Source organism: Carya illinoinensis, chromosome 1 (genome assembly GCF_018687715.1).
Source record: "Carya illinoinensis cultivar Pawnee chromosome 1, C.illinoinensisPawnee_v1, whole genome shotgun sequence".
Lineage (NCBI taxonomy): Eukaryota > Viridiplantae > Streptophyta > Magnoliopsida > Fagales > Juglandaceae > Carya > Carya illinoinensis.
In genome coordinates, this window is record NC_056752.1 from 1,415,879 (window position 1) to 1,434,152 (window position 18,274).

The window sequence follows — 18,274 nt, forward strand, 5'->3', positions numbered from 1 at the left end:
GGTTCTGGTCCCGGGGTAGATTTGGAAAACTTTCAAATCACATTGTGCTTTAAAATTTAGGATGGAAATGAAGTAACGGCATGGTTGTTATAGGAATGTAAATGGGGTTGCATGCAAACTGTTTGTGAAAATGCCTCAAACTGTTTGTGATAATTGCATGTTTCGTTATAACTTATAGTCTTATACAGATGAGATAAATGTTATATAAAATTTATTAAAATCTAATTTTTGTTTTATATAATTTTTATTTTTATAATCACTTTTACATATTTTTAAACAACTTTTATGCTCATACTACTCTTTAGAATTAAAATCTAATTGAAATTATGATATTCTGGTAGGGTTTGTCTGGATGAGACCAAGATCCACCTGCTAAAAAACAAGAGACAAAAATGAATGAACTAAATCCATGATTGGACAAAATCCCATCATTAGCTAGAAGACAGCAATAGCATAAAGTAATTATTACCTTGTGCCCAGACAGGTCCCTGATGTTATTAATGCCATAAAGGATCATAGCCGGTCTAGTTTTAAAAGAGGAAAAGGAATCTGTCAAATTTTAGCACCGTCGAAAAAGAAGCTTGTATTAGACTTTCCCTTTCCTATTGAAATCTATTCAACTCTTCGTTCTCTCTCTTGAACAAACAACAAATTTATCTTACCTTTCAAGGGAAAGGCCCCAGGCAATAACACGAACATCTTCTGGTAATCCCATAGGAAGCAACATCTCAGGTCTAAACATTCCAGAATTTCCAACCTCTACCCATTTCCCAAAGCCTTCATGATAACTGATAGCATAAACGATAATACATGAAATTTCTCAAAGCCAAAGTCAAAACGGCCTTGCTAGATAAACTAATATAATTCAGTACCTGAAAATCTCCATGCTAGGTTCTGTATATGGGTTATAAGCAGGCTTGAAACGCAGCTTGGACATGCCTGAAAACAAGAGACGGGATTAAAAATGTTAAAACTTTTTTTATTATAGTACTGCCTCAAACAGACAATACCCTCATTAATAATTAATTCTCCGTGTCCACTATAGCAATAGTTTATACACAACAAAACCATCAAGCTTCGTTATAGAAGAAATGCAAGTGCTAACTTCTTTTTTATTTTTCTATTTATAGTAACTGTTTTTATTTTATTTTATTTTTATAGATATAGATGCTTCACCTAGTGGAAGGTCGGAAGAGAATCCAAATGCTACAATTCCGTCACCAGGAAATCAAATGCCACAATTCCATCACCGAGTTCTAGACCCACTTCTAGAGCAGCTAGTTCATGTGCAAGTAGTCGATTCTCACTTCTAGTAGACATAGAAGATGAAGATGAGTTTAATGAGGATAAGGAAATGGGTATTGAGGATCTACCACCTCCATCTGCAACGCCACCTCAGCCACAAACTACTAAAAAAAGGTCTTAGATATAGGAGCATTTTACCAAGATTCTTGGTAATAGTGAGAACCCACAGGCGAGATGCCACCACTATGGGCAACTCTGTGGATGTCATTCAAAGAAGTAAGGCACCTCTGTCTTGATAGTCTATCTTAATGGTTGCCAGCGGTATAAAATAGTGAAGGGAGAGGAGGCCACTGATCAGACCAAGCTCAGTTACGAAACTTCTACTGTCATTGATGGCACACAGATTAAGAAAATTGTCATCACTCAATACAGTGAGAAATTGGTGAGGAATATGTTTGCAGAGATGATAATTGAAAATAAGATGCCTTTAACCACAGTCGAGAAAAGAGGCTTCCGAAAGTTTGTCAAGACTATTGAGCCACGGTTTCTATTGCCATCATGGTATACGGTGATGCGGGATTTTATGAAGAGGCATGCAAAAGAGAAGGCAGAGATGAAGAAGATTTTTGCTACCACTAGTCAGAGAGTGTAATTTACGACTGACACATGGACTTCCATACAGAACATTTCCTACATGTGTATCACAGCACACTACATCGACAGTGAGTGGAATTTGAGAAAATGGATTATTGGGTTCAAAGAAATTATTGATCATAAGGGAGCATCAATTGGGGCACTGATGGATGATTGTTTAAAGGATTGAGAAATTCAAAAGGTTCTATGTATTGCAGTTAACAATGCCAGTGCCAATGACACTGTAATTGAAAGGTTCAAGAGGAATACGAGTGTGAAAGCTGATGTCATCTGCAACTATGAGTTTATTCATATTCGATGCCGTGCTCATATCCTAAACCTGATTGTCGTTGGGGGGTTAAAAGAGGTTGACGATTCCATTACCAGAGTCCGCAACATTGCACGGTATGTGAGGGCTTCCCCTCAAAGGCTATTCAAGTTCAAGGCAATAACAAGCCAACTTGGGATTTCATGTTCTAAGACATTATGTTTGGATGTTCCGACTCGATGGAACTCGACATACATTATGTTGGATATGGCACAGAAGTACCAAAGAGCATTTTAGCAGATAGAGGTCGAGGATGGGGGCCTTAAGTATGCTTTGCTGGAGCCTGCAGGAAAGGGGCTTGGTGCGCCAGACACACATGATTGGACTAGTGTGGGGTATTTTGTGAGATTTTTGCAAGTTTTTTATGACATGACTATGTGGATATCTGGATCCACATATACAACTGCAAATTTGTTCTTCAGCGAGCTCTCAGAGCTTCACTACAACTTGCAAGAAGGTTGTACTGATCGATGCGGACTATTATCTAGTATGGCTATGAGGATGCATGCCAAATATGATAATATTGGGGATGTTGAGAAAATAAATAGATTACTTTTTGTGGCTGTGATCCTTGACCCTTGATATAAGTTGGCCTTGATAGAATTTTGGGCAAATTCCACAATGGGGGCAGTGAAGGCTGCATAGTTTATTACAATGATTAAAAAGGATCTTGATGACTTATATTCCCACTACAACAATAGTGGTCAGCCTTCATCTGCAGCGGGCACCTCACACTCGATTCCGACACCTCTCTCCGATGACCGTAGTTCAGATGACTCATTACATCCATCATGTCGAGGTTACAATATTGTAAATTAGTATCATTAACTCGTTGCAATGAGAAATATTATGTAGTGTACTTCCGAGATTGAATGGTATTTTATGGAAGAGGTTGAAGCACCTAGCGATGTATTTCAGTTATTAACTTGGTGGAAGGTTAATTCCACAAAATATTAGATCCTTTCTCGTATTGCACGAGATGTGCTAGCCATTCCTATCACTACGGTCGCCTCTGAGTCGGCATTTAGCACTGGAGGTCGAGTATTGGATTCTTATCAGAGTTCATTGTCACTGTCAATTGTGGAGCCCTCGTTTGCACACAAAATTGGTTAAGTGATACACCCATTGGACTAGATACCATTGACATTGATGCTGAGAGGTATAAGCTTGAATCGGGTAACTTTATTTGAGTATTTCAATTGATTTATTTAATTCCTTTTATGATTTCATAAATCTATTAACCTTATACTTTTTATGATTTCATAGATATAATTATGAATCCTAACATACTTGCCGATGACTGATAGTCTCAGTCTGAGATAGGGACAACCATTGAGATTTGGGATGTAGTTGATGGATCATGTATTTGGAGTGTGGATAAGTTGATAAACTCCTTTTAAATTTTATTGGTGAGAAATAATAATCAAATTTTATTTTTAGCGTTCATCAATTTTTTGAATCATTTTTTTTCCTTTTATTGATTGTGACTTTTTATTTTAATTTCAGGTATCACCAACGACAAACCACGATGTATTGGAAGATGTTTTTATTTTTATGGACTGTTCATTATGTTTTTCCTTATTGCCTGTTCGAAATGGATTGTTTAAATTATTATCAATGTTTTAAACTATTGTATAGGAGTTTTTGAAAGATGTAATATGTATTATATTCATTTTTTTATATGTATTAGATTCATTTTTTTTTTTTAAAGTTTAGGGCTAGGAATTGGACCAATGGGGTCCCAAATACGTCAGAATCGGATTGGACGAAGGTCGGAGTCCGACTCTGATTGGAATTCCTCGGAACTCCGAACGGAGTTCCGAACTTCGACCTTTGATAGGAGTCGGAGTAAAATTTTGGCCCCGACTCTAGTCGGAGTCGGAGTTCGGAATTCACTATTCCGACTCCGTCGAAGTCGGAGCACACCCCTAACTGGGGGAGCCCTAATTGTGAGCAGTTGGTTTGTAATTGTATCAGGTCACAACTATAACTTTGCTTTCATAAATGAATGAAGTCTATTTCTCAAAAACAAAACAAAAAAAAAAAAAAAAAATCCTTTTCTTCCAATATAATCAAATCCCAATAAAAACCATGAAAATTAGTACATGATGTTGCGGAATTGCATCTCAATTAATTGAACGACACCCCACCTGCTCCATCTTGGTTGTTCTACAACTTAACCTCATATCCACTTTCACCTTCTACTCCCAGCCACCACCCTTATAAACCTGCTTCCTTTTTGTTTAATCAAAAAAATCGAAACCCAATAAGCATTCAAGCTCTTGAAACCAAAATATTAACTTTCATTGGAAAAGAAAATAAATGGTAAGACATGGTAAGACAAAGGTTGATATCAATGATATCAAACCATGTGATGCTGTTTGTTGATGGAGTGCAACTCCAATCCCTATAGTACTGGTTCTCCAGATGTTCATCTTGCACCTCAGGGACTCCATTGGCCAAAAATGTAATATGCAAATCTTCTAGCGTTTAGAGAAATTAAGCAATTGCAAAGAAACATGGAAAAAAAAAACATAAAATGTAAAGCGGTGCTAGGATGCTTGCTAGATACTTGAGATCTGTTGGGTTTATGGAGCTTAGTTTTTTTGTTGTGTCAGCTCAATTTGATAAGGATGCATTATGATTTTTCAAAGGAGTTTCAATGAAACTTGGGTTATGGAGTGTAGGCTTGGCCTAATAGGCATTGTTTGCGACTCAAAAAGCGCTAGGCAGAAAGTTCACTCATTGTTCGCGTGATAGATAGCTCGAGTGTAACTTAGACGGAGAGTTCACTCGAAGCATGCTCCACACTCAGCTTTAGCAAATAACGCACAAAAGTGAAAATTAGGATTTCCGCCAAAGTTGTTGTGAGATAAGTATATAGATCTAGATGGATGGCTCGACTTGGTTACACTCGTGTGAAACTATAAATATGTACTTAATGTGCAGTATAGCTGATTATGAACATTGAATTTTGCCCCAAAGTATATTTTTTATTGCTAAGTATAATAAAATCATATGTAGCTCTGTAAACGTATGTATGTTGCCAAACCATGTAAATCTTGTATCTGATTGTTTATTTATTTATTTACTTTTTAATTTTCTTCTATTGTCATTTCGCAACAAGATCGAGATTGAAGTGCTCAAAACTTGCCAAGCTCAGGAATAGTTTCACCTATGGGTGTGGAGTCCACCAGGATTGAGGTTGAAGAGTCTTGGGGTTTGCAGAGACAATTGGAGACCAAGGACTCGAAATGAGCTCTGATTTCATCAGCGATTTTGACTTTTGAGTTGATGATCAGTAACTAACAACTCATCGCTGCGGCTTGGTTTAGTCACCGTCAACTGCCCCACCATCCTCATGAGTTTTGCTCTCTTTTGAGTCTTGACCTTATTCTTTGACAACGCTCTATATCTGTCTGTCTCTCTGTCTTGGTGTGATGGAATGGGAGGTGGGTGGGCAGGGTAGCATATAAAGTGTGAGAGGAAGTGTAAACTAAGGGCCACATGAAGCGAAACAGCTTACCACAAAGTTGTAAAAGAGTGGGCAAGGGAAAGTGGAAACCCAACCACCGCTTTAGAATAAGAAGATGGGGCGGAACTTGCAGCAATCGGCTTACACAAACCAAGTGTGTGCTTGGGAGTAATGGGCCATTAACCTCCTAAAATGGCAAAGTTTGATACATCAAAGAAGACCCCCGCAAAGAGATTCTTTCAATGGTAAATTAAGTAGTGGAAATTTCCTCGTTAGAATCAACCAAAGTAGATAAAACAACTTGCATGGAGAGGTCTCGGTAGCTATCAAAACGACCGGAGAATCGATCATATCAATCATCCTCAAGACTTTTCAATAGTTGGAAAACCCAAAAAATTTAATGATTGCTGACTCTTGTGGCACAACAGGCAACTACCAAATCCCAATTTGCTATCATACCCCTCAACAAAACTTCTCACTTGTCACCTCAATTTTTATGGGGCAAGAGCAAAGATCCACCTTTAGTCTAGGGTTGTAATGTTAAGGCCATATTTCCTCTGTTCGTATATGTGGACAAGGTTCAACTGAATTGAGCTTGGTATGGGCCTAGAACAATACGTATGTGCCCAATTCTCTTGCTTTATCAGGCCCCATTTTCTTGGTTGCGATCTTTGAACTTTTATCGTGAATACTGGCATGCCAAAAGTGAATATGTTGAATACTGGCAACCCGTGAACTTATACCATCTTATGTACTAGTAATCCGTAAATACGGGCATGCCAAAAGTGAATATCTTGAATGGAAGTTTTGTGCACATACGAAGTAAATTTGAATTCCTATACTTTTTGTTGATAAACCTGGAATAGGTAATTAGGTATACTTTTATAGAAATATTTCTTTAAATAAATTGAAGCTCTTGACAAGAATGACAAACCAGCTTAACATATATAATTAGTTTCAGCGGGTCCACTTGAATTTTGACTGATTCTTCACTGCAGAGCAGTCAACAGAATTTGCATACAAAATTTTTTTTACCAGTCATTGTAGTCAAGCATCCAAAATATATTTTTGTTTTGATGCGTCTATACATGAAGATAGCCATCATAGTTGGAAAAATTGTTTTGCTTTTATCAGTCTTCTTCGTTGAGCGTCTTGAGCATATATTGAGGTCTAGCAAATTGCAGAGAGACAAGGTGTCACAACGCATGCTGTAAGGAAAACACTAAATGGCCAAATGGCCTTATAATTAGGAGAATTTGTCCGGCTACACCCTAGCTAGGTGGGTGTGTGGGTGTAGCACGACTCGTGCTGTAAAAGTAGTAAAAATGTTAGGTTAGATTTGGTCATGAGTAATGCTAGATATAGTTATATCTTGTTCAAGTGTTGTGTACTTATTTTGAAATGAGTGTGGCACGTCTACTATTAAAAGATTATTTTTTTTTTTTGTGTTAATTTCATATTTATTTTTTTTTAAAAGAAGAGCACGACACTTATGTACTCTATGACTGTAAATATCATTTCTCATTATCCATTGGAAGTGAAAATATAACATTACATATATTGTTTAGATAAATTTGAGGCATTTCACTAAGGTCTCGTTTGGATGTTGAAATAAGATGAAAAATTTGTGAATAGTAATAAAATAGTTTGAGTTAAACTGTTTTATTAGGTTTTGAGAAAGGAGAAAGAAAAAGTTGAACAAAAATATTATAAAATTAAAATATTGTTAGAATATAATTGTTGAATATTATTTTTATTTTAGAATTTGAAAAATTTGAATTGCTTTTTACGTTTTGTTTAGAAATTTAAAAAAATTATAATGAGTAAGTAATTATTAGACGAAAAAATTGAATATTTAAAATTGAAAAATATTTATATTTAAGTGATGTTTGGAAAGGAAATAAAATGAGATAAAATATTTGAAAAAACGATTCCGAATATGGCTCTCAGCTTTGTCGGATTTTATTTTTATTTTTAATTTTGCAGTCAGAGTTGGAGGTGTTGTTGGATTGACTCCGACTCTGACTTTATGCTCCAACTCCAACTCCGACTCTGAATCTGATTCCGATATTGTACATATATTATAAAAATATGTATTTATCTATATATTTATCATAGAGTAATGTTATACTTCATATTCTCATTCTATTTTTATCACACTATGTAAGATGTTGTATATTTATCATCTTTGGATGATAAAGAATCATTTAATAAAGGATCATCCAACAACAAAGTTATATTTTGATCAAAATTTAACTAGATTGCATAAAAAGTAGCTATAGTGGACTCAATAAATCTACAATATTTTTAGTTTTGATCAACTTCACTGACTAAATCTATTGAGCCTCAACTGCTGACCAAATATTATTTTGGCATAAAAAATTTCCTCCCCTTCTGGCTTTTCGATTCTTACCTGCTGCATTTTCTAGTATATGTTTCTTAAACTGCATTTAATCATTTGCGTAGCTTTTTAGTTTAATTTGCATCTATACTATACTTGAAAAAATATGACTGTTGAAAAAATATACTAGTTAAAAAAATATGACCATTGTAAAAAAAAGACTGTTAGAAAATCTTATCCATTGAAATAATGTGAACGCTAGGAAATTAAGGTGTAATTTTTTTAATAATATCGAATAAATATTCAAACTTAAAGATCAAAATTGATAGATTTGTTGAGTCTGTTATTTGATATTATTAAAAAGTGACTAGTTAAATTTATAAAATGAATTTCATAGTCAAATTTTGGCCAAATTTTATTGAATCTACTACTAATATTCTAATACGTGAATACTGGCATGCCAAAATTGAATATCTTGAATGAGAGTTTGGAAAACTCTATCTTCAAGCATCATGGCGGACGAACTCGGGGACAAAACACAGTCTACAACGCCAGCTCAAAAATAAAACGGTGCGTTCCAATATGGTCGGGAGATAAAACAACACCCAAATGAAACGGTGCGTGAAAAACTTCTGAGTGATGCGCTGCGTTTTGATTTCCTTCTCCATGAGGTAAAAACTCCTCAACGTAAAAATACTGAGACAACGATCTATGTGAACAAGAGCTTGATTCTTCAATTGGGAGAACACCCAGATGCAAAACGTTGAAGATTGTGAGGAAAACAATTGAAAGAAATGGACTCGAATGGTGCAAAATCTGGATGCAATGTGGTTACCACCCACGAGGGCCACACAGATGCTTCGGATTCTATACCAAAGGAAAAACAATTGCCTCATCCTCCGTGTATTTTTTCATAAGCTGTGGTTATTCTTCACCAACCCAGATCAGAGGCGTTTCTTATTTTAAATTCTACGCAAATGTCTTGTAAAAAATTATCAAAAGTCTGAAACTCAACCACTGTCACAGACTTGAGTAGGCAAAGAAATGGTTGAGAAAAATGAGAAAGAGAGAGTGAGAGAGAGTTGGATCGAGGAAACTCAAAAAATGTGTATAACTTTGATGGAGAGAAGAATTTATTCGGAGAGAAGAGTGGCAAGGAGGTAGGAGATTAGTTGTGCATGGTCATATGCAGGTGAAGGTGTTTACTTTATGGAAAAATCTAGTTGCAAGCACAATTGTGCATTAATATGTGCATCAATTAAATGTGATTGGTCAAAAAGTTGATTTGATTGAAAATAGTGCTAATTTAAATTTTAAATATGAAGTAATCAGTATTAGTACGCAGATTAGTTTATGACTTTGCTTATATGTAGCAAAACTCTTACTTTATTTAGGAGTTAGCATGGCGTGTGAGAGTAGAGTTTGAGTTCTGTGATTCTTTCAGAAGATGTTTTCTTTCTTAAAAAAGTGCTGATGTCAAATTCGTGGGCCGGTGGTGCATGGTCTCTTGCCTGTATATACATGAAGAAAATTTTTTTTCTTACGTAAAAATAAAGTCGCGTATTAATCGATATATCAATACTGATTTTTTCATATTCAAAATTTAAATTAGCACTATTTTTAATAAAATCTACTTTTTGACCAATCAAATTAAATTGATATATATATTAATGCGTATTTATACTTGCAATTAGATTTTTCTTAATTTTAAAAATAACACTAATTTAAATCTGAAATATAAAAAAATCAATATTAATACGCAGATTAATATGCGACTTTACTTAAAACTTAAAAAAATACATGGAGAAAAAAGCTGAGGAAAGTTTCAAAAGGCTTTCAACACGGGAAACCATGTGTTGTGAGAATTGACTTGATGCTTTACTACATAACCAAGCTCTTTTCCAATCGTTCGAGTCTAGATTTTTGTGAGAAATACCCTTGTTCTTTCCTTTCATAGGTCAACCACTGTCAACACACTTTAGTCCTCATTTGCATGCCGAGAATTATGTAAATAATAATAAAATAATTTATAAATAATAATGATATTGTTTGAAATTAACATAATTATAGAGTTTTAAAAAATAAGAAAGAAAAAATTAAATAAAATATTATAAAATTAAAATATTATTAAAATATAAATTTTTAATATAATCTTTATTTTAATGTTTGAAAAAGTTAAATATTTTTTGTGTTTTGTTTATAAGTTTAAAAAATTTATAATGATTACGAAAAGTAAAAAATTTGAAAATATTTTTTTTGTTAAGTAAGAAAGACACTTTTAGTCATCCAATGAAATAGGCAAAATTTATGTACATAGGTAATATATAAAAGAAACATCTAATTATATTATAGAAGCAGACCCTCCATTAGGTACAATAACGGAAAATTATTGTTAAGGTATTGTTTATGTTTAAATAATATTTAGATGTAGAAATAAAATGAGATGAAACTGTAAAATCAAACGGGGACTTAAAAAGACATTTTCCTTGCATTTCTGTTGAAGTCCTATACGAGTTCCTCCTACCATTTTCCTTTTGCTTGCTGGATGCAAAAGCTGAGAACAAAAAAAAAAAAACTATAGGAAGTAGGAAGACTTTTCTTACGTTGAAATGTCTCCGACCCCAATCCCACGAAAGGTTGATGGCGACATTTCTTACATCTTCTTTTTCCCTAAGCTGCCAGCCATCACATTTGGCGTTATATGCTAGACTCTTATCCGAACAGAGCATATACCCTGCAGAGTGCAGACGTCTAAGTCAACAATAAACTTTCTTCTAAATCCCGTGTCCTAAATTTTGATCGTTGCCAGCCATTGTTTCTTCCTCCTCCTATGCGGCTAAGGTTCACTTCCGTCTCCCACTGAAAAGAAGATCAAAAGAAAAGGGTGCAATTCCTACCCCTTTTCCATGGAAAAACTTCATTTTCTCATGGTTCTCTTCCTGAATCTCCAATTTCCTTCATTTCTACTTCTCTCATCAGCTTCTGCTCTTCCCACCAAGTACTTTATCAATTGTGGATCGGTATCCAACATATCTTTGAGTGGTCGGGAATTCGTGGGTGACATGAATTTGGGCTCCTTCTCTTTTGGATCAAGTTCTGCTATCAATACTATCACCACCAACTCATCAACAGATAGCTCTCTTTATCAAACTGCCAGAATTTTCAAAAACCAAGCTTCATTTGATTTTCATATCACTGATTTTGGCATTTATTATGTTCGTGTCCACTTCTTTCCGTTTTCCTCCGGGAGGACTAATCTGGCCGATGCCCACTTCGATGTTTCAGCCTTTAATTTCTCGCTGTTGTCAAACTTTCGAATTCAAGACAATAGCAACTCACCTTTGATTAAAGAATACTTACTCACTATCAATGCAACCAAATTGAGCATCCACTTTACTCCTCGGAGAAAATCTTTTGCTTTTGTAAGCGCCATCGAAGTCTTTCTTGTTCCAGATCAAGATTTCGTCGAGGATGACTTTGATCTAATTACTCCCAGTGGCCTGAGCAATGATAGATACTATGGTGTACGATCTCAGGTTTTACTTACAATCCACAGGGTCGATGTTGGAGGTCCACAGAATAGCGACTCACTCTGGAGGAATTGGATACCGGATGATAAATATCGACTCCCAGGAGAATCTGGGAAACCCTGTGTTCGTTATGAAGGTACGCTTCACTATAATGTTAATGGAGCAAATAATTATTCTGCATCGGATCTTGTCTACAAGACATGTCGAGAATTGAACTTAGATAGCAGCAAAGGGTCATCAAATTCTTCGAAAATAACATGGCGTTTTGACGTGAGTAGGAGCGCCACGCATCTGGTTCGGCTGCACTTTTGCGATATTATCAGTAAAAATGCTAGTGATGTCTTCTTCAATCTCTTTTTTTATGGTAAATTCACTCACATGATCTCTACAAATAACATTAGTCAACTGTTGGCTGCTCCACTTTACTATGATTTGGTGGTTGAATCAGATGACTCGGGATCCATGGATATTAGTGTTGGGCCTAGGCAGGATTCTAAAAATAAAACTGCCTATCTGAATGGGGTGGAGATTATGGAGTTTATGAGGGAGTCTAGTTTGGTCGATGTTCCCGGTAATAAAAATAGGAGGCATATTTATGTTATAGTTGGTACCGTATGTGGTGTGGCCTTTGTCTTCATTGTAATGGTGCTGTTCTTTTTGGGTATAAAATACAAGAAAGCAAAGCAAGGTGACGAAGGTGTGGGTTCATGGCCAGTTTTTCATGGAAAAGATGCTACTACTTCTCGTAAAGGAAGAGCAAATGCGTCTTCTATTCGTAGTTTAAACTTAGAGTTAAAGATGCCTCTTCTTGAAATACAAGATGCCACTCATAACTTTGACCCCAAGCTATTGATAGGTGAGGGTGGGTTTGGGAAAGTCTATAAGGCGACTCTTCAGAATGGAATGACAGTGGCGGTGAAACGAAGTGATCTGAAACATGGCCAGGGCCTTCCGGAATTCGAAACAGAAGTCTTGGTCTTATCCAAAATTCGTCATCGCCATCTTGTTTCCTTGATTGGATACTGCGAAGAAAGGTCTGAGATGATATTGGTGTATGAATTCATGGAAAAGGGGACACTGAGAGATCATCTCTATGATCAGAATGAGAAGTCTAAGAGATCATCTAAAAGGTCTAAATTGTCTTGGAAGCAACGTCTTGAAATTTGTATTGGTTCAGCAAAAGGTCTTCATTATCTTCACACATGTTCTAATGGGGGAATAATTCATCGTGATGTCAAGTCAACAAACATTCTTCTGAATAAGAACTATGTGGCTAAAGTTGCTGATTTTGGTCTTTCAAAATCAGGCCCCAATGATCCAGACCATTTTAGTGTTGGCATCAAAGGTAGCTTCGGTTATATGGATCCTGAATATTTTAGATCCCTTCAGTTCACGGAAAAATCTGATGTCTACTCCTTTGGTGTAGTACTTCTTGAAGTCCTTTGTGCTAGACCAGCTATTATTAACTCAACCAAGAGGGAGGAAATGAACCTAGCTGAATGGGGGATGCTCTGGCAAAAGAAAGGACAACTCGAAAGTATTATTGATCCATTGTTAGTGGGAGACATTAATCCTGATTCATTGAGAAAGTTTGGTGAAACAGCTGAGAAGTGTTTGAAGGGTGATGGAGCTAGCAGGCCTACAATGCTTGATGTGATATGGGACTTGGAGTATGCATTACAGCTTCATCAAACTTTAGTGCACAGAGAGCCGCACGAGGACACAACAACAAATGCTTTTTTCGTCGAGCTGCCTTTGCTTAATAGCATCCCTGATTGGGAGAATAATGATTTGTTGATAGGAGGAGAGGTTGATGGTTCCGATACAACCGATAGTGGAGTGTTCTCTCAGCTGAGGGTTGATGCTGCCAGATAATCCTCATCCACTGCTTTGAGGGTTTGGTCCTGTCTTTTATGTTTTTTTTTTTTTTTCGCAGCCCTTTTCAACTGTATTTTGATGTGTTGCTTTGTTTGATATTAGTGTAAAGGATACCGTGCAGTTAAACTTATGTTTATGCTTCAATTCGGTTTCTTTCAATGGGCAGAGTGAAAATTGTAGCTGGGAGACAATAAACGTTAGGATGTTTATCTGTTAGAAAATGTGGAACCTTGTTTGGGAAACAAGAAATTTTAAAAAAAATTGAAACTGATGCTCATCTACTCGAAACATTGAAGCAATTTATCTTCATTTTTCACTGATTGGCTTTTGTGCAAAACTGAAAACTGACATGATTGATTTTACCAGAAAGGGGAGTTCATATAATCAATTGCAGACTTTTGAGTCCCTGTATATATATTTGATCGACCTCAAGAGTTAGTGAGGCTGTATCTCCTTGTGCTAAATCCTTAACCCAATTTGCCACCATCACTCGTTCGACTAACCGCTTGGTACTAACCGCTTAGTACAGCTCTTTCAGTTTTCTAGATTAGATATAAATTATTGTTTGAGTAATGCTACGTTTAGTCATATAGTGTGTAAGTATCATATAGTCACTTTAAAAGAAAATAAGATTTATTATTAAAAAAATCATTACATGTAAATTTCGTATTTATTATTATTTTTTAAATAATTGCATAATATTAATGTACTCATGACTATAAATATGCTTTCTCATTTGTTTTCCCCAATACTATAGCACCAATATCGATTTAACCCTTTCTTTTCTCTCTTTTGGGGCCTCCTCTGTTTCCTATATCTTTTTCTTCTTTTTTTGTGGACCTGTTGATTCCGCCTTTCTACTAACATTGTCTTCCTTTATGAAATAGAAAAATTTAGTTGTAAGTATAAATGTATATTAATATGTACATTAATCTAATATGATTAGTTAAAAAATAAATTTTATTAAAAATAATACTAATTTAAATTTTGAATATAAAAAAATTAATATTAATATAAAAATTAATAATTAATGTCAAGTAGATGGAATAATAAAACTTGAATGAAATAATAATTAATGTCAAGTCATAGTCTGTCTTATGGGGCTCCTCTTGACTCTGCTTTCTACTCACGCTGCCTTTCTTTTATAAAGTAGATGGAATAATTGTTGGTACATTTAAAAAAAAAAAAAAAAAATTCTGACGATCCTATTTTTTAATTTGTGCCGTTGGATTAATTAAAGGATTGATATGAGATTTTATTTAATTGTGTGCCGTTGCAGATTTTGTAGTATTAATATATTGTAATTACGGCTTGAAAGTCGTTTGAGCGATTTCTAATAAAATTGATTTATTTAAATTCTGATTAGATAATAAAAATATTTTATCTATCTTATCTTATTATTATAATTTTTTCAAATTCTTATATAAAAAATAATAAATAATTTAATTTTTTAAATCTTAAAATAATAATAATATTAAAAAATAATATTTTAAAAATATTTTATTTAACTTTTATATCAACTCATTTTATTTGAACTTACTAACCAAACAAGATTTTAGTATTGTACGTTATTGTTTAGTAGGCATGTATTGCATTTATGGCTATTGAAGTGCTAGTTTTCTAGCTATGACTTTAACTCATCTGTATACGCTATCCTTCTATTTAGTGACGGAAAAATGGCTCCAGCTCGAGAAACCCATCGTTGCAACATCTTCCATGTTTGATTCATTATGATTTTTGATAGTTTCTTTTAAAGGCTTAGCCGTTTTAGCTATACTAATGGTCAAATACTAATACTATTATATAGTTTATACTAATCATTATAATCAAATCACTATGTGTATAACTATATATATTTAGTATCAATGTATTACTATATTATTTAATGTATAACTATATAGTCTATATAATTTATTATTATCACTATATGTAGCAGTAACACACTAACACTATACTAGTATAATATGTAGTACTAGTATATATTAATAATAATAATATTACTATTATTTAATATAATATTATCATTAACATATTGATATAGTACTATACGGTAGTATATACCAATAGTATTATACTATTAATATTTACTATTGACTAATAATATAATATATAGTACTAGTATAAGTTCAAGGTGGTTTCAACTACTGGGGCAGGTTAGGTGTTTCAGATCATTTATTCATGCAAAATTTAAGAAGCGTTTGGAGTCGGAGAACTCTTTGGAGAGTAAATATGAAGTGGAGCGGTATTTATCTGAAAAATGTGAAGAAGATGATGCGAAATCCGACTTGTTGACTTGGTGGAAGATTAACTCCATTATATACCGTGCGCTTTCAAGAGTTGCGAGGGATGTTCTTGTAGTTTCGACATCTATAGTGGCCTCTGAGTCAGCTTTTAGCACAACAGGTTGAGTACTTGATCCTTTCCGCATTAACCTATCTCCACTTATGGTGAAAGCCCTTATTTGTACACAAAATTTGGCTCCAGTCTTCTTCTGTTCCGATTAACATTTGCACCTTATTGGATGATGTTGAGGAGTTTGAGAATTTGGATACAGGTATATAGTATTATTCACATTTTCTTTAACTGTCTCTAAAGTGTATATCATATTAGTAATTTGTTTTAATTATTATGCTTATTATTTTTTTTACCCTATTGTGTAGAGCTTATGGAAGACCTAGACAGTTATTCAAGATCTACTTCTTAAATTTAAGATAGGTCAACCTGTATAACATATTTCCTTAAGGTTTTTTTTTTTTTTTTAAAATATAATTACTAACTTTTTATTAGAATTAACTGCTCGATTTATTTTGGTACAATTGTAAGGTTTGTTGAATGGACTATTGGAGTTGATTTATTTTCTAGCAAAGTGCATAAATACAAGGTGTCACAACGTTTCTGTAAAGGTAGTAAAAATGTTAGGTTCCTTGTAATTCATTAATCATTCGGCGAGGATGTGAAAATATAACATTATATTGTTTGTTTTTGCAGATGAAATGAGCTGAGATTAAAATTAAAAATTAAATAAAATATTATTAGAATATAGATTTTTAATATTATTTTTATTTTAGAATTTGAAAAAGTTAAATTGTTTATTTTATTTTGTGTAAAAATTTAAGAAAATTATAATGATTAGATAATATAAAATGAGATAAGATGAATTGATATGAGTTGCGAAAACAAATAAATCTTACGCTAGGAATTGAGGATGTGAACAGAGACCATGGCCGAATGCTTTTGGGCGACATGCAAATTATTGCAAGCTCACTACAAAAAAAGGCAAGATTGGCGGCATTTATATGCGCAGCGTTTGTTTATACGCCAGTAGATATATAAAGTTACCGACGCTTAATATTTCCGCCAGTAAATTATTAAGATTCCTGGCGTTTAAATTGTTACGCCGGTAATAATATATAGCTTTGGCGGCGTTGTTATAGTAATTATGCGCCGGGAAATTAATAGTTTCCCGACATTTATGTTGTTATGCCGGTAATAACATAGGTTTTTTGTGGCGTTTAAATAAACACCACTAATTTATTGATTATACGCCGTTAAATTAACCGTGTTTGCCGACGTTTATAATATTACGCCGATGATAATATATAACATCAACAGTGTTTTACAAAATGCCGACAATTGACAAAGTTTACGCTTGTAAAGTGTTGAATTTTTCAGCGTTTATATCGTTTGAACAAATGCCGGCCATTAATTTTACACCGGTACATAAGTAGTTTTCCGGCGTTTATAGTGTTACGTCGGTAATAATTATATAGCATTGACGGCGTTTACAAAATGTCGAAAATTGATCAATGAAACACCGGTAATTGATAAATGTGCCAGTGTATATATTGCTACACCGATAAGAATATATAGCGTCAATAGTGAAAGCTATTATAAATTTATTGGTAGTAAAATAAATAATAATAAAAACTTATTTAAATGATACGAAAATATCCACAAAATCTTAATTAGTTGAATTTCTGAGATGCCCTATCAGTAAATGCCATATATCGCATTCCAATTTTGGAAGGAGGGAGGGAGGTTCGATAGAACTATAAAAGAGTAGGGTTGTTCATTTGGGTTTCGGACTAAGTATGCCCAACCCAAAAACTGGATTTCAAACCCTGAACGAGTCCGGCCCGGATTATTAGGGTTATGACCCAGGTTAGAACCTGGATGAATCCGGATTCATTGAAACTCGAAATTCGGGTTTTGCACTTAACCCGGGTTTTTTCTTTTTTCTTCTTCTTCTCCTTTTTTTAATAAATATAAAAGTCTATATATTATTAAATTTTTGCAAAAAAAATAAAAAATAATCTTGAAAAGCTTAATTTTTTAAAAAAATTTTACAAGAATATATTTCAAAAAATCATATTAAAAAACATAATGCATTGAACATGGTCCATAATAATAAAAATATATCAAAATAGAAAACTTTATGTAAAAAATAACTAAAGTTAGAAACTAATTACCACTTTAACTAAATGCATGCAAAGAAAATATATACAATATTCATCATGTATAAATGTTCTTTTTGTTACTCACAGCTGTTAGATGATGCAAAAAATACCCCAAGCTCATGACTTGTGGAGAGCAAGTTTCATTGCATAAGCTTCCATTAAAATCATAATCTACCGGGCTTTTTGATTGCCTAGGATCAAGAAGCATCTTTTATTTTTTTATTTTTTTTCCCTTTCTCTGGTTTCTCAAAACCAAGTGTGCTTTAGGGGTTGGATCAAAGGTCTATCCACACGATAAACAACCAAGTAGACAAATTTCCAAAAAGGTGAGATGCCTGGCCAACACAAGAAGCAGGCTTGGCTATTAAAAATTAAAATACAAACACT

General features: G+C 34.1%; 2 protein-coding genes across 2 annotated transcripts; one reads left to right on the plus strand and one right to left on the minus strand.

The window, feature by feature from the left end:
* Positions 1-324: 324 nt before the first annotated feature.
* On the minus strand, positions 325-1,001 carry LOC122293182 (phenylalanine--tRNA ligase alpha subunit, cytoplasmic-like). The gene is made up of 4 exons (XM_043101674.1): positions 873-1,001; positions 663-788; positions 470-524; positions 325-369 (listed from the first exon to the last, which is right to left on the minus strand). The coding sequence occupies exons 1-4, from the start codon at positions 935-937 to the stop codon at positions 325-327; spliced, it is 291 nt and encodes a 96-aa protein (XP_042957608.1). The 5' UTR covers positions 938-1,001.
* A 9,752-nt stretch (positions 1,002-10,753) lies between these two features.
* On the plus strand, positions 10,754-13,698 carry LOC122304848 (probable receptor-like protein kinase At5g24010). Its single transcript, XM_043117117.1, has one exon. The coding sequence runs from the start codon at positions 10,929-10,931 to the stop codon at positions 13,425-13,427; it is 2,499 nt and encodes an 832-aa protein (XP_042973051.1). The 5' UTR covers positions 10,754-10,928; the 3' UTR covers positions 13,428-13,698.
* Positions 13,699-18,274: the final 4,576 nt, after the last annotated feature.

Coding starts and splice junctions, on each gene's coding strand:
- LOC122304848 (XM_043117117.1), top strand. CDS start 10,929: ATGGAAAAACTTCATTTTCTCATGGTTCTCTTCCTGAATCTCCAATTT.
- LOC122293182 (XM_043101674.1), bottom strand. CDS start 937: ATGTCCAAGCTGCGTTTCAAGCCTGCTTATAACCCATATACAGAACCT. Junction 525..662: donor TGGGGCCTTTCCCTTGAAAG/GTAAGATAAATT, acceptor TTTTAAAACTAG/ACCGGCTATGATCCTTTATG. Junction 370..469: donor GGGACCTGTCTGGGCACAAG/GTAATAATTACT, acceptor GTTTTTTAGCAG/GTGGATCTTGGTCTCATCCA.